At 44.0% G+C, this 15657-nt stretch overlaps 1 protein-coding gene across 1 annotated transcript in view; it reads left to right on the top strand.

The window, feature by feature from the left end:
* The window catches only part of fndc3ba (fibronectin type III domain containing 3Ba), a 90483-nt gene that overhangs the window by 60984 nt on the left and 13842 nt on the right, over nucleotides 1–15657 (top strand). Inside the window, exons 15-23 of the mRNA XM_056425683.1 lie at nucleotides 130–216; nucleotides 1013–1148; nucleotides 6332–6403; nucleotides 7240–7358; nucleotides 7543–7648; nucleotides 8221–8393; nucleotides 9377–9490; nucleotides 9871–10020; nucleotides 11421–11701. Coding sequence (XP_056281658.1) covers nucleotides 130–216; nucleotides 1013–1148; nucleotides 6332–6403; nucleotides 7240–7358; nucleotides 7543–7648; nucleotides 8221–8393; nucleotides 9377–9490; nucleotides 9871–10020; nucleotides 11421–11701 — 1238 coding nt within the window. The remainder of the gene's footprint in view (nucleotides 1–129; nucleotides 217–1012; nucleotides 1149–6331; nucleotides 6404–7239; nucleotides 7359–7542; nucleotides 7649–8220; nucleotides 8394–9376; nucleotides 9491–9870; nucleotides 10021–11420; nucleotides 11702–15657) is intronic.

The raw sequence follows: 15657 nt of genomic DNA, 5'->3' as shown, positions 1-15657 counted from the left end.
TCAGCTTTGAATCCATCCAAATGCTCAAAGATGTACACTTAAACTAACACACGCTGACAGGAACACACACACACACACACACACACACACACCGGCTATTGACTGTGTATGTATCTGTATCACACACAGGGAGTAGACTTTCATCCAAAGTACACTGGAGAGAACTTGACCTGTACTGTACAAGGCCTGAAGAGGAGGACGCAGTATAAATTCAGGGTAAGCGACGACATATTTTCTATTTAAAAAAAAACTTTTTATGAAAAAAGATGAATGTGAAGACTGTCAACGGGATGGAGGAGTCCAACAGCTGGTATCTATCGTACCTCCTGTGTGTTGCCTCTTGCGTGTGCGTGTGGATTATCAGATTGTTGCACAGGAATTTAATTCATTTCATTAAAAGTGTAAAAAACACTGCCGCCGTGCATACTGCAGAGTGCAGCTGCCTATTAATCTTCATTATTGTTGTTGCTCTCTCTCTCCGTTGCGGGTCCCAAAGGACACAAACGTATCCAGGTGACAATCTGGGAAGGGAAACGACATTTTAACCGAAAAAGGATACAATATAACCAATGATGCAAGAAGGCCACTCGCCATTTAGCGAGGACGGCGGACTAAAAGCTGTCGCGGCGGCTCATAATGCGCGGACATTGTGAACCTCAAATGTCCCCGCACTAGATCTCTCTAAGTGGGTTCTGCGCTCTTATTTTGGCGGGCGCTCCCGCATTATCAATTGCGTTATTATAGTGCGATCATCTCAAAACAACACCTCGCACGGACTTCCTGCACACACACACACACACACACATTCTGCTTATCACTCACACACACACGTGCATGCACACATTCGAGGATACAACCCCGTTAGATCGGGGGTGAGGCGGAGCAGCCAAAGAGTAATGGCTCCCATTAATCACACTCCATCTTTTCTTATTTCTTGTCCTCTTTCATCCTCTACCCTTTCCTCCTCCTCCTGCCTCCTCCATCTCTCCTCCTCCTGCGTCCTCTCCTGCAGCTCATAGCATCAAACATGGAGGGAAAGAGCAGCCCCAGTGAAGTGTTGGTCTGCACCACCAACCCAGACAAACCGGGGCCTCCATCCACACCCTGTGTCACCGCGGCGACGCCCTACGGATTTACCATCACATGGGGTAAAAAAACACACACACACACGCATGCAAAGTGGAAAATGCACAGCGAGTCACAAGCGAACATGGGATTTGAACTCTTTCTTGTTCTAATAATTGAATAATGTGTTGTAGATACTAAACACTGTTCCACACAATGAGCTTTTAGTCCATCAGTATGAAGAAGAAATGGGAAGTTGGTATTGGAGTGAGACCTGTAGTCCGCCGTCTCCTCCATTGTTCTTGGTACAGACATGACATTTATCTTTTTTTTTCCCCCCACGTGAATAATTGCAGAATCCGATTAGTCACGAAAAACAAAAAAGGGGACAATCGCACTCTGCTGCACAACAAGAATAACTTTGTTTGTGCTGTTATTCCATGAGTCCCTGGCAGAGAACGGTCCATTCTTTGCCTGCTTGGCCTTTCGGTTGCGTCTCTTTAAAAGGATGAAAATGGGCAAAAGTCATTTTTCTTCCAATGGCGCTGAACTTTAAAAAGATACGGCAACTTAAACAATGAAATAAAACACCTTGCAGAGTATAATGCAGAATGAAATAATTCAATCAGGTGGGATAACGCTGATAAAGGGCGACCCGCGGGGGCCCCTCGTGCGTTATGTACCCGAGGTACCGCGGCGTGAAAAGACATCATCCATCAAACGTTGTAAACGCGCAGCACAGATCGTCTCGATCGCCCTTCAGATTATTGATCTGACACATTTTAAGTGCTCAACTACTGACTTTTATTCTGCCATGTCACATTATTGTGTGTGTGTGTGTATGTGTGTGTGTGTATTTATCATCATCACATGTGCATGTGTATTCAGACAGTAGCACCCGTGGGTGTGTCTAACTCAGGGGTGTCAAACTCATTTTCACCGAGGGCCACATCCGCCTCATGGCGGCCCTCAAAGGGCCGGTTGTCACTAACACGGTATAATTCTAACTACTGCAGAACATATTGTTAAATAACTGTCTTTGCATTTGTTTATTGTTTATTTAGGTGTACTTATATGAATGTATAACTATATCTGCAAATGTATTTAATATTATAAAATAAATCTATTTAATTTCATTATATTTATTTTAACCCACATTACTTTATCAAAGATCAAACAAACATTATTACATTAACTTTGTTAAAAGCTTTGTCACAGTTGAGACAGGTGGTTCTCCACTGGTCTGGGTAGTGGTTCTCCACTGGTCTGGGCAGTGGTTCTCCACTGGTCTGGGGCAGTGGTTCTCTACTGGTCTGGCTTTGGGACGCACTATCACCCCTGAATGACAAGCTGAGACCTAAATCGAGGGACATTTTTAACTTCTCAAATGTATTTAATGAAAAGATGGTGCAGTTTGAACCTGAGAGTTCAGAATATCACAGTATGCACAACAAAACTATTTAGTAATATTCCCTTTTACAGTCAATTATGAACCAACAAGTGAATCTTAAGGACACACGGTAATACAACATACATTACGACTCAATAACTTCAGACTTTAAAACATGTATCAGAATCAGAGTGCAAAAGAATGAATCAAACAAAAAAGAAAACAAACAAGCGAAAAACTTATGAAGATAAAAAACACAAAAAGAGGCACAACTTTTTGCCCGGCAATCGCGCACAAGAAAAAGAAAGAAAAGAAGCGCCGGCCAGCACAACATGAAAAAGGGCGAGAAAAAAAAATGAAGAGAGCAAATGTAGAAGAGGAGTGAGAAATAAAAGGACCAGAAAAAAACAATGAGACACATAGCATACATTGCGGGAGAGCAGGAAGGGGTAGGAGGGGAGGTAATCCAAGTAGGTAATCCAGCAGGTTGGGGAAAAGGAGGGGCAGTAGCCAAGGCCAGCAGCAGCCACACCGCGCGATCGCCGCGCACCGACAACCCGCCGTCCCGTCACCCGGCGGCATGGCGGGGGGCGTGGGATGGGGGTAGTTTGGTAAGTTCAGTTCATTAGTGTATAGTGTGGTGAGTGTCAGTTGTGTGTGAATGGCCTGTGGCGTCCACACCACAGACCACAGCAACAGACATGGCCCATGGGCCACATGATGGTGATGGCCATGTGGAGAAAACAACCAAAACAAAGGAAGGTGGATGGGGAATGAGAGTGGAAGGGGAGAGTTGTTATGACAGTGATCTTGAGAGTTGTTATTCCAGTCAGGACCTTGGGCCGTCCTGCCTTGGGAGATTGAGGAAGATTGGATTTATTTGGTCTTTTTTCAGTTGCAATTTTTTTCTTCACGTTCCTCCACGTTTCTTCTTTGGATTTCCTTCTTCATTCGTTCATTCAATTTCAAATCAATTTGCTTCATTCACTTCTGTTTTCTCATGGGTTTAATGCAGTGTTTTAATGCCAAAGTAGCCGCCCAACGCTCTCAACAGCAGCAGCGTCCGGGGGGGCTTAGGGGGCCTTGGGGCTCGTTGCAATTCTTTTTTTTCCCAGGGCAAACCCAAAACCAAAGCAAAAAACACCGAAATCTCCGAATAAAGTTCGAATAGGTAGATGTCTTCTCGTCCTCCACTAGGAGGTGGTGCGTGGCACAAGCCCCGCGCCAGCCGGTATCCGTATCCAGCAACGAGCTGCCCCCCCCAGGACAGGCCAGGTTCCCGCTCCCGTCGAGCTCGTCGGATGGTGAATGTGCGTTTAAGGACCAGTTTAGTTTTATTACGTCCATGGTTTTTAGAAGAAGGAGAGGAGAGAGAGATCACAACAGACAGAGAGACAACATGCAGAGAGAGAAAGCAGGGGAAGGAAGGGGGGGGGAGGAGAGGAAAGGGGAGGCGCCGCCTCCGTCGAGAGCCAAATCCAAATAAACAGTGCTTTCATGCATAAACATGAAGTAAAAAAGTCTGGTTTTAAAAAGCCTCAAAAGATGTAATTCATGTCTCACTGAACCTATGACACATAAAGCTGCTCTACAAGTCAGAGTCTTGAGGAGCAGCTTTTATACACAAATATAAATAAATTAAACAAGGGTAATTAAAAAAGATTCACATGTTCAACATTAACTTTTCTTCTGACTATATTATAAATACTGAACAACATGAAGCAGCACTCACTTCAACCTGAGTGACCACTGACGTAGACCTGATGGAGGAATTCATAATAGGGGAACTGGGGATGTTTGTTAATACAAAGTCAATGTGGTCACACACGCACGCGCACACACACACGCGCGTCTGGATGTCCGCCGGGCGCGTGAATGACAGGACGCGAAAAATGCGCCTCATTCGGGCTGATTTTTTAAACTCGGGCGGTAAAAGTAGGTGAGACTGTTGAAATGCTCCGCATGTCGTGACCCGGAAGTCGAAAGAGACGATAAATTAAATTCTCCGTGTACCTTCGGCGACGGCGTCTTCTCTCCGTTATCAACTCAGCCAATAGCGCCATTTGCATTCGCTGTACTCCTATTAACACCATGGAAGAATAGTAGAGGGATGTAGCTTCGCCTTGCTCTCTGTTCGCCATCTTTCTCGAAATGTTGTTGTTGGTGGTGGTGACGAGGTCAAGCGGAAATGGCTGCATCACCACGAGTTGTAATGAAAACAGCGCCGCCTATCGTATCGGATATGACATGCTTTCAAAGGCCAATGATTCGAATTACTCACTGCCATGTATATTGGGATAACAGCTGATCCCCCAAAAGATAGCATAGTCCGACTAAGGCAAGAATCGAATTATACCATCATGTAAACGCACTGACTGTGATGGCTGTGACTGAACTCTGTCTGTGAGCTTGTAGTTGGTTCATAATGACAGACAGTCTGAGGCAGTCTGTCAGCTGTCTGTCAGTAATCCAGCTCCTGGTCTTTGATTTGGTGATTTTCTCAACTCCACTGACGAGTTTTTCGGGGCAAAATTGGTATTCATGAACGTTTTCTCATCTGGGACTGGTTCTGAACTCAGACCGTTGGTGAATACGTTCACATCAACTCAACAGACATCCTCAGATTTAAATAATTATCATAATAATAAATATGAGAATCACCATTTGTGACTCCTTCATCTGTCCCTTTTCAAATAATAGAATAAATGCAATTGCAATCACTTTCAAGTAAACCAGATTAGTCTATCAGACTAGAAAAAAAGATCAATGTTGAGCTTTTGTTTTGAAGGACAACAGCAGAAAAGCCAAACTCACGGAGGTAAGACCTGGCAAGTCGCCAAGAATCTCGGCTGTCGCGCATGCGCAGGCGTAACCTGTTAATGTCGTAACGTAAACATGTACACGAAGGTACAGGCATTTCAACATGTATTTATTGATGACTTAGTTTTATGTCGGTGTACTTTGAGCTTGTGTAATATGTGAAGTTATCAATAAAGGTGTTTCTGCATTTCCCCTGCGCCCCACCTGTAGTGGTACGTTCCCCTCTCTCGGGGCGCACAGCTGAGAACACCGCTGTCAGAGAACCCGCTTTCAGGCGTTCATTAAAATCAGGCGGAGATCTTTTCTGACGTCAATCTTCCTGTCAGGAAGACAACATTTCAGAAGACACTTTAGAAAATGTTCGAAAACAAGGAACAATGTGTTTCTGAATTTATTTTCATTTTATTTTGGAGATCGACAGGGAACGTCTCCGAGATCGACCGGTCGATCGCGATCGACGGGTTGGCGACCACTGTAGTAAAGCAATGCAAGGGTTGCCTCTCCTCTGGCGTGAACGCAGCATGAAGGGGAGTGAACAGACCGCAGTCCGCTGCAAAAAAAGACCTTCAAAATAAAAGCACAAGATTTTTTTTCCTCCCTTTTTTAAGAAAAGGCATCATATTTATTTCATGCCGTCGCGGGCCACATCAAATGACGTGGCGGGCCACATTTGGCCCGCGGGCCATGAGTTTGACACATGTGGTCTAACTGGTGTGAGGCGAGCAGGTTGAGTCCATCAGCGCTGACTTGGCAATAATCCCAGAATAAACATCTCCAAAAGTATCTCCAATTATTTCACCGTGACCGCCACGACGTCCTTAAAGTATCTTTAAATGCTCTATAAACGGGATAAAATATGAAGGTAGTAGAAAGCAGAACAATGTGCTACATAACATCTGCCTCGACAGTTTTATTATAGAGTTATTCCGTAATATCTTCTGGATAAATCTGTGATTTGTTGTTTTTTCTTCTTTTTTATGATCATTAATGTTTAATTTTTCAAGTTTCAAGTTTCAAGATAATGCATTGAAACTGAAATGATCTATTCCTCGACAGATCCCCCCCAGGACGACGGGGGCTCGGAGGCTCTCACGTACCTGCTGGAGGTCTCAGAGGGAGACTCTGAAGGTACCGTTACATCCATTCATGTCACATGACTCATTTGAGCGCTTGTTCACCATGTTATCTTTTAAAAAAAAGAAGAAAAGAAAAGCCCGATGCTTTAAAACCGTACCGTCTGTCCGTTTAGAAGCAACAGTTATTTTATTTATTTATTTTTTATTTGCACCTGAACCAAAATGTTCTCTTGTTTCTTCATCGAGGTAGAGGAAAAGAAAAAGAGGTCTTATTTCTTGGAATAAAGCAAAGAAAAATCTAAAAATCAAATGGAAGAAACAATGTTTTTTTCTTCCATTCATCCCAAAATAAATTCATCTCATTTGAACAAATTGGGCTTTCAAGTTCTATTCAATTGCTCACCGTGAAAAACTTGTTATTCAAGGCCTTTTATTACGCATCAACTTCGACCCCATAATCTCTCTTCTGTTTTTTAGATACTATATATAGTATTATTCCACCGTGTCCTTCTCAGTGTGTGAAGCTTCACTGAAAACATGTTGCAAACTCCTGCAGTCACTGAACACACCGTCTGCCAATAACTCACAGAAATAAATACCTGTGTGTTTTCCTTCCCCTGGGATAACCAGAACCTGCATATGCTCCTTTATTATAATAATAATAATAATAATAATAATAATAATTATGCATTTCACCGTCTGCAGAACATTAACAGTGTGTGCAGTTAGTAACTCCATTGTCTGCAGCGTGTGAAACAGGAGGAGATTCTGAGTATGAATGTGATTCGTTGTGTAATTCAGTTCTCTTTAATATGTGTGTGTGTGTGTGTGTGTGTGTGTGTGTGTGTGTGTGCGTGTGCACATGTATGTGTGTGTGTGTGTGCACAGCCAGCCAATGGGAGGTAGCGTACAGCGGTCCAGCAACAGAATGTGTGTGTGAGCGCCTGACACCTGGGACCTTCTACCGCCTACGTGTGTGTAGCATCACCACCGGAGGACACAGCCCGGTAAGACACACACACACACACAGGCAACAACAACCATTAGTAACCTGGTACACTTTTAATTGGCGTCAGTGTTGCTCAGAACATCCTCCACATAAATGTTATGTTTAGATACTATAATGAACACTTCTGTATTCAAACCGATATTAAACCGTACTTCCCTCTTTTGTTTTTGTTTTTCCTGAAGTGCACCGTCAGTGTTCCGGTCCGTACATTAATCGTCCCACCGGGTCCCTGCCCGCCACCGAGGATTGTGGGTAAAGCCAAACACAAGGAAGTGCAGTTAGAATGGGGTGAGTGACACACACACACACACACACACACTGTGTTTGAGGTTTGTTTAGCAGAAATCATTGATATTGTTACATGTTCAGCATCTATAAAATCGCCCTCTGGCAGCTTCGTGTGTTTCCACCCGACCGACTCTGATTTAACCTCCAGTCTGCCATGTTTCCGCCTAATTGAGCCCTAATTGATCCCATTAAATGCCCCGCGTCGGGTTTTTAACTCCACTAACGTCGGCCCATTATTCCAGGTTAGTTCTATTATCCGCTGGCAGGCGAACGTTTCCCAGCCTGAAGTTCTTGTTCTAACCAGTTTGAGAGCGCTCGCCCCAATCGGCTCACTCTCAGGCAGCGCTGTTGCAATTCCCGTCTCCAGTTGAAGATCATCACCATCACCATCGCCATCAGTCATTACTTTCCCCCATACTGCAACCAGAGAGGAGCAGCTGGTGGAGGAAAGGATCTTCTTTCCCTTTGAGTGCATTTCAAAATGGCCCTCTGCGACCTGATGTGTCGGCACGTGTCGAGCGTGACTCTCGCGGCGTGGTGATGTCTGACGCGGTCCCTCTGTGCCGCCGCAGAAGCCCCCGCCTCCGAAGGTGTGTGCGAGGAGTGCGTGTTCAGTCTGGAGATGAGCGGGGCGGACGGCGAGCCGTCAGAGGTCTACCACGGCTCGGAGCTGCAGTGCACTGTGGGTAGTCTGCTGCCCGGCGCCACGTACAGCTTCCAACTGAGGGCCGCCAACGAGGCCGGGGTGAGAGAGTCTGGCACGCACGCACGCACACACACAAACACACACATAGGGCAAGAAGACGAGAGTAGTAAAAATAAATAGAAAGAAATCAAAATTAGAAATGAATCAAAATTAGGATCAAATACAAATTAGAAATAAATACAAATTAGAAATAAATTCAAAATGTAAATAAATACAAATTAGAAATAAATAAATGTAATAAATACTAATTAGAAATAAATAAAAATGTGAAATAAATAAAAAATAGAAATAAATGCAAATCATAAATAAGGAAAACATTTGAATAAATACTAATTAGGGAGCGGGGGGGGGGGGGTAAAACTACTCGGATACATCTGATATTCTCTGGGATTAAAGTGGTACATTTGTGAGTTGTTTTTCTTCTGGTACTATTTATTACACTCCGTCATTATTATTTATCATTACTTCCCTGACATTAACGAGACGCAGAATCCACAAAACAAACCTGACGGAACAATGAACCTCGAGCAGTCAGCGTTTCAGAATGCATAAAAGTCTTTCTCATTTTCCACGTTACAGGCGTGACGCGTCGTGTTTCACGGCTCTTATGGCAATTAAATCTACTCGGTACGCGCACTGTGTAGGACTCTGAATAGGAGTCAAATATTAATGGCCAGACTCCACACACACACACACACACACACACACAAGGCCAGTATCTCTTAGGGCAGCGTGTCCCAGACAGACTAACAGCTATGTGCTGCTCGGTCTGATCATCCACACACTCTACGGGGAACGAGCACTCAGACCTGCTGATTGAACGCAGGCACAAGCTCCACACACACACACACACACACACACACACACACACACACACACACACACACACACATACAGACAGAAACATCAGTGGAACATGCAGAGGGTGCCAAAACAACAAGCACGACTCACATGTACACACATAAACAGACACACACACACACACACGTCTCATCCTACGGTGTCTCTTCCTCTCTTTTCAGTTCGGAGCGTACTCCGAGGCAACAGAGGCGACGACTGCAGCGGGCCCTCCTGGCCAGTGTGGGGCGCCACTCGTCACCCTCACCAGTAACACCTGTGTAACGCTCAACTGGGAGGTGAGACAATCTCACACACACACACACACAAACACACAGTTGTTAATCAGATTAAGAAGCATCTTAATGAGCACAGAAAGAGACACATTTCCTGAAGCCGTCTGAAAAAGGCCCCACCTCCTGCTTCGTGCTCCTGACTTCAAGAAGCTGCTGCTTTATGTTTGTTGTGGACGAGTCGAGCCAGGAGACTCGTCCCTGGATGATGCTTCCACTTTGTAGAGCAAAGCCTCCGGGGTTTAATTGAATAAAGCCAATCTCGAGTAATATGTCCTTTATTACCCCCTCGACCTGGTTTATCGGGGCACTTTATTTACTGCATTACCTTTATTTTGGAAGAGGAATCCCCTGAGCTTGGCTTATCGTGTGTGTGTGTGTTGCAGAGTCCTGAGGGTTCGGGCACAGACATCTCCGAGTATCGTCTGGAGTGGGCGAGAGAAGACGAAGCCATGGAGCTCATCTACTGCGGCGCGGCCACGCAGTGCGAGCTGTCCGACCTGACGCCCGCCACGGGTTTCTGCTGCAGGCTACAGGTAACGATCACACACACACACACACACGCACACAAACATGCACTCAAAGCCTACGTGTGGGTGATAATTACAAGCGCGCTCAAGTGCCAAAGCCCACTGAAAGCAATAACTGATAAAAAAAGACCAGTGAAAGGTTGATGATAATTGGTTGTATTTATCTTCTGACTCTCCTTAATCTGCTACATAAATAACACACACACACACCCTCCCCCCCACACACACACACTCTCTCTCTGTCTCCCCCCTTTATCTACCCTCTGAAGCTATGAATCCATCGACAGCATGTTTTATGACTCATTTCTTTATGGGCCTGTTCGAGGAGAGCACAAGGTCAACCTAATGTCCTAATCGATTGTGTGTGTGTGCGTGAGTGATTTGTATTTGTGTATGTCTGTGTGTTTCTGTGTGTGTGTGTGTGTGTGTGTGCGTGCATGTGAGTGACTTGTCTTTGCCCGTAAGAGTGTAATAAAAGGACAGATGTGCCTCTCAAGAGCACAAAGCCCAGACTGGGCTGAACTCTCTGTGACTCGCCGTTGTTTAAAATCTGCATAGCTTAACGTCCACTTGTTTTACGAGAGCACTTAAAACATCCAAATGCTCACACAAGGATGAGGTCGATAAAAAAAAGAAAAAAATGTTTTAAGTTCCTCACATTTGTTCGATGTCGTGAAGATGAATCGGAGAAACTACGGATGTGTGAGGAAGTCGTAAATCTCGATTTTTCTTTAAGTACACGCCGTAAACTGCAAACGCTGTTCTTGGAAAGTGGCTTGAGTCCATTTCTATTAATAAATAATAATGTTGACCATTACAATAAATCAATCGCTCCTTGCTGCTTTTTTTCTTTATTTATAATTTTAAAAATTTAGAAATATAATGAATTATCAACAGTCAACATATAAGATGAAGTTAATAAAATTAAATGAATGAAAAATTAACCTTGCTGATTAAAATAAATGCAGCGAATCAATTTTAAAGTTATTATTTATGTCAGGTTGTGTAAATCCGGCAGCTGTACTTTTACAAAGCTTGTGTATGTTGTCCCTGTTTGCTCCTCCGCTGATTTTTGGGGGGCATTGAAGTTTAAGAGAAACCACTTGAGGGGAATATAAATGTTTAAAACAGCACAAAAAATATATATTTATGTGCTTCCATAACTAATTTGAATTCATCTCATCGTTTCATTTTTCTTGCTCCATCCTTGCTGTCTGTTTTTACCCTTTGCTTTAATTGGTCTGTGTCACTCTTTTGACCTTCGTCTCTCCACTCGTCCTCTTTTTTTGAATTATTTTTCTCCCTCGCTTCGCGTCTTTTTTTGTCCTTCGAATTCCTGTCGCCGCTCGCCTCGTCACTTTCATCGTCCTCGACCGTGACCTCTGATTCCTTTGCCTCCGTCTCAGGCGGTGAACCAGGCCGGCGGCGGTCCTTACAGCGAGCAGGTGAGCTTCCGGACCCCGGCGACCAACCCCGAACCGGTCTCCTCCCTCGCCCTCCTGGAGCTCCCCACCTCCTCGGAGTCGGGCCACTCCCCCTCCACCTGCCTCCTCCTGAAGTGGGACGAGCCCAACGGCAACGGGGCGGACATCACCTCCTACGTCATCACCGTGGATGACCAAACCATCGCCGTGGAGTCGGGGACCAGTCACCTGGTCGCCGGCCTGCAGCCGGACAGCCAATACAGGTACACGCACGCAGACGGGTTATTACTGGATGCAGAATTAGATTAGATTTGTGTTGATGATCGATCAGCAAATCTCGGGTTGACATTTTGACTTGCAGGAGCGACAAATTAATCCCCCAAATATATATGACCCCGAATAAAAAAGCCAAATATACGACCGCGTAAATGTTCAATACTAAATAATAATGGCATGCGGACTACATCGCAAGCTTGGTTACTTGTTTACTTTCTCTTTTACTTGCTCCCTACACTTCAGACAAATTACCCCCTATGTGGATGAGCTCAGTAACTTATCTATCCATTGATCTCTATCTATCCATCTATCCATCTATCTATCTATCTATCTCTATCATCTATCCATCTATGCACCTATGGCTATCTATCCATCTGTCTCTATCCATCTATCTCTATCTATCCATCCATCTATCTCTATCTATCCACCTATCTATCTATCTCTATCTATCCACCTATCCATATATCTATCCATCTATCCACCTATCCACCTATCCACCTATCTATCTATCTATCTATCTATCTATCTATCCATCTATCCAACTATCCACCTATATATCCATCTATCCACCTATATATCCATCTATCCATATATCCACCTATCCATCTATCCACCTATCCACCTATATATCCACCAATCCATCTATCCATCTATTCATCTATCCACCTATCCACCTTTATATCCATCTATCCACCTCTCCACCTATCCATCTATATATCCATCTATCCACCTATCCATCTATATATCCATCTATTCAATTCAATTCAATTCAATTCAGTTTATTTGTATAGCCCAATTTCACAAATTACAAATTTGTCTCGGAGTGCTTTACAATCTGTACACATAGACATCCCTGCCCCAAAACCTCACATCGGACCAGGAAAAACTCCCAAATAACCCTTCAAGGGGAAAAAAAGGGAAGAAACCTGGAGGAGAGCAACAGAGGAGGATCCCTCTCCTAGGATGGACAGATGCAATAGATGTAATGTGTACAGAAGGACAGATTTAGAGTTAAAATACATTCAATGAATATGACAGAGTGTATGAATAGTTCATAGTAGGCATATTCCACGATGGAGACCTCCACGATCCATCAGGCAGATGGCGGTGGGGAGGAGGAGTGGGCGGAGTCACAACAGGACAGTGGCGTAGTCATGAGCAGGAATTCCACGACCCAGACGATCCATCAGGCAGATAGGATCTATGCCGACTCATAGGGTCCGATGACCCCATGAGACGTAAAGTCAAAAGGCATTCCGAGGAGGAAGCAGAGGTAGTAACGTGTGATTGAGAGATGAAAATTCATCCTTAGGGAGAGAAAAAGAGGAGATAGGTACTCAGTGCATCCTAAACGTCCCCTGGCAGCTATAAGCCTATAGCAGCATATCAAGGGGCTGGACCAGGTGAACCTGATTCAGCCCTAACTATAAGCTCTGTCAAAGAGGAAGGTCTTAAGTCTACTCTTAAACGAGGTGACTGTGTCTGCCTCCCGGACTGAAATTGGAAGCTGGTTCCATAAAGAGGAGCTTGATAACTAAAGGCTCTGGCTCCCATTCTACTTTTAAGACTCTAGGAACTACAAGTAGTCCCGCATTTAGTGAGCGTAGCTCTCTAGTGGGGCAATATGGTACGACAAGCTCCTTAAGATATGATGGAGCATCACCAATCAAGGCTTTGTAGGTTAAGAAGAATTTTAAAAGTGATTCTTGATTTTACTGGGAGCCAGTGCAGAGCAGCTAGTGCAGGAGTGATGTGATCTCTTTTCTTAGTTTTAGTGAGAACACGAGCTGCAGCATTCTGGATCAACTGGAGGGACCTAAGAGATTTATTAGAGCAGCCTGCTAATAAGGAGTTGCAGTAATCCAGTCTCGAAGTAACGACAGCGTGAACCAATTTTCTGCATCTTTTGAGACAAGATGTGCCTGATTTTGAAATATTACGTAGATGAAAGAATGCAGTCCTTGAGATTTGCTTTACGTGGGAGTTAAAGGACAAGTCGATCAAAGATAACGCCAAGATTCTTTACAGTGGTGTTGGATGCCAGGGCAATGCCGTCTACAGAATCCACATCACCAGATAATTGATCTCTGAGGTGCTCAGGGCCGATTAAAATTACTTGGTTTTGTCTGAGTTTAACATCAAGAAGTTGCAGGTCATCCATGTTTTTATGTCTTTAAGACATGCTTGAATTTTACAGAGTTGGTTGCTCTCCTCTGGTTTTATCGATAAATATATTTGAGTGTCATCTGCATAACAATGAAAGTTTATGGAGTGTTTCCTGATAATATTGCCCAAAGGAAGCATGTATAAGGTAAATAAAATTGGTCCAAGCACAGAACCTTGTGGAACTCCGTGATTAACGTTGGTGGTTATCGGCGTCATCGTTTACAAATACAAACTGAGATCGATCTGATAAATAGGATTTAAACCAAATTAGTGCCGTGCCTGAAATGCCAATCGACTGCTCCAGTCTCTGTAACAGGATGTCATGGTCAATGGTGTCGAATGCAGCACTAAGGTCTAACAAGACCAGGACAGAGAGAGTCCTTTATCTGCTGCCATTAAGAGGTCATTTGTAATTTTCACCAGTGCCGTCTCGGTGCTGTGGTGTTTTCTAAATCCTGATTGAAATTTCTCAAATAAACTATTATGATGTAGAAAGTCGCACAACTGATTTGCGACCACTTTCTCAAGGATCTTGGAGAGGAAGGGAGGTTAGAGATCGGTCTGTAGTTAGCCAATACCTCTGGATCCAGAGTGGGCTTCTTCAGGAGAGGTTTAATAACAGCCACCTTGAAGGGTGTGGTCGTGGCCTGTTAGCAGAGACACATTGATAATATCTAATAGAGAGCCGCCAATTAAAGGCAAAACGTCTTTAAGCAGCCTCGTCGGGATGGGGTCCAAGAGACAGGTAGGCGTGTTGAAGTAGAAACCGTTGAAAATAATTGGTCACGGTTGATAGGAGAAAATCCTCAAATATACACCAGGGCATACAGCGGTTTCCAAGGCCATTCCACTTGAGAACAGATTGGCACTGGTTATGGGCAAGAGATTATTAATCTTGTCCCTAATAGTTAAAATCTTTTCATTAAAGAAGTTCATAAAGTCATTACCACTAAGGTTTATAGGAATGCTCGGCTCCACAGAGCTGTGACTCTCTGTCAGCCTGGCTACAGTGCTGAAGAGAAACCTGGGGTTGTTTTATTTTTCTATTATTGATGAGTAATAGGCTGCTCTGGCATTACGGAGGGCCTTCTTATATGTTTTAAGACTATCTCGCCAAACTAAGCGGGATTCTTGAGATTAGTTGAGCCATATGCGTTCAAGCTTTCGTGACGTTGCTTCAGTTTGCGGGTCTGAGGGTTATACCAGGAGCAAACCTCCTCTTCCTCACTGTCTTCTTCTTCAGAGGGCTATCGAGTCCAGTGTCATTCTCAGAGAGCCTATGGCACTGTCAACAAGATGATCAATCTGGGACGGACTAAAGTTAGACCAGGAGTCCTCTGTTATATTGAGGCGTGGTATCGAATCAAATACAGAAGGAATCGCTTCTTTAAATTTAGCTACAGCACTATCAGTTAGACATCTAGTGTAGAAACTTTTGACTAACGGTACACTCCGGTAGTATAAATTCAAAAGTTATGAGGTTGTGGTCTGACAGAAGAGGATTCTGTGGGAAGACGTTCAAATGCTCAATGTCAACGCCATAAGTAAGCACAAGATCAAGCGTGTGGCCAAAGCTGTGAGTGGGTTTCTGTACTCTCTGACAGAAGCCAATCGAGTCCAACAAGGAGATGAATGCAGCACTAAGGCAATCATTATCAACATCCACATGGATATTAAAATCTCCAACAATAATAACTTTATCGGTTTTAAGAACCAAACTTGATATAAATTCTGAGAATTCAGATATAAACTCTGAATATGGACCTGGTGGGCGGTA

Source organism: Pseudoliparis swirei, chromosome 11, assembly GCF_029220125.1.
Source record: "Pseudoliparis swirei isolate HS2019 ecotype Mariana Trench chromosome 11, NWPU_hadal_v1, whole genome shotgun sequence".
Classification (NCBI taxonomy): domain Eukaryota; kingdom Metazoa; phylum Chordata; class Actinopteri; order Perciformes; family Liparidae; genus Pseudoliparis; species Pseudoliparis swirei.
This window is presented reverse-complemented; position numbering and strand designations above follow the sequence as displayed.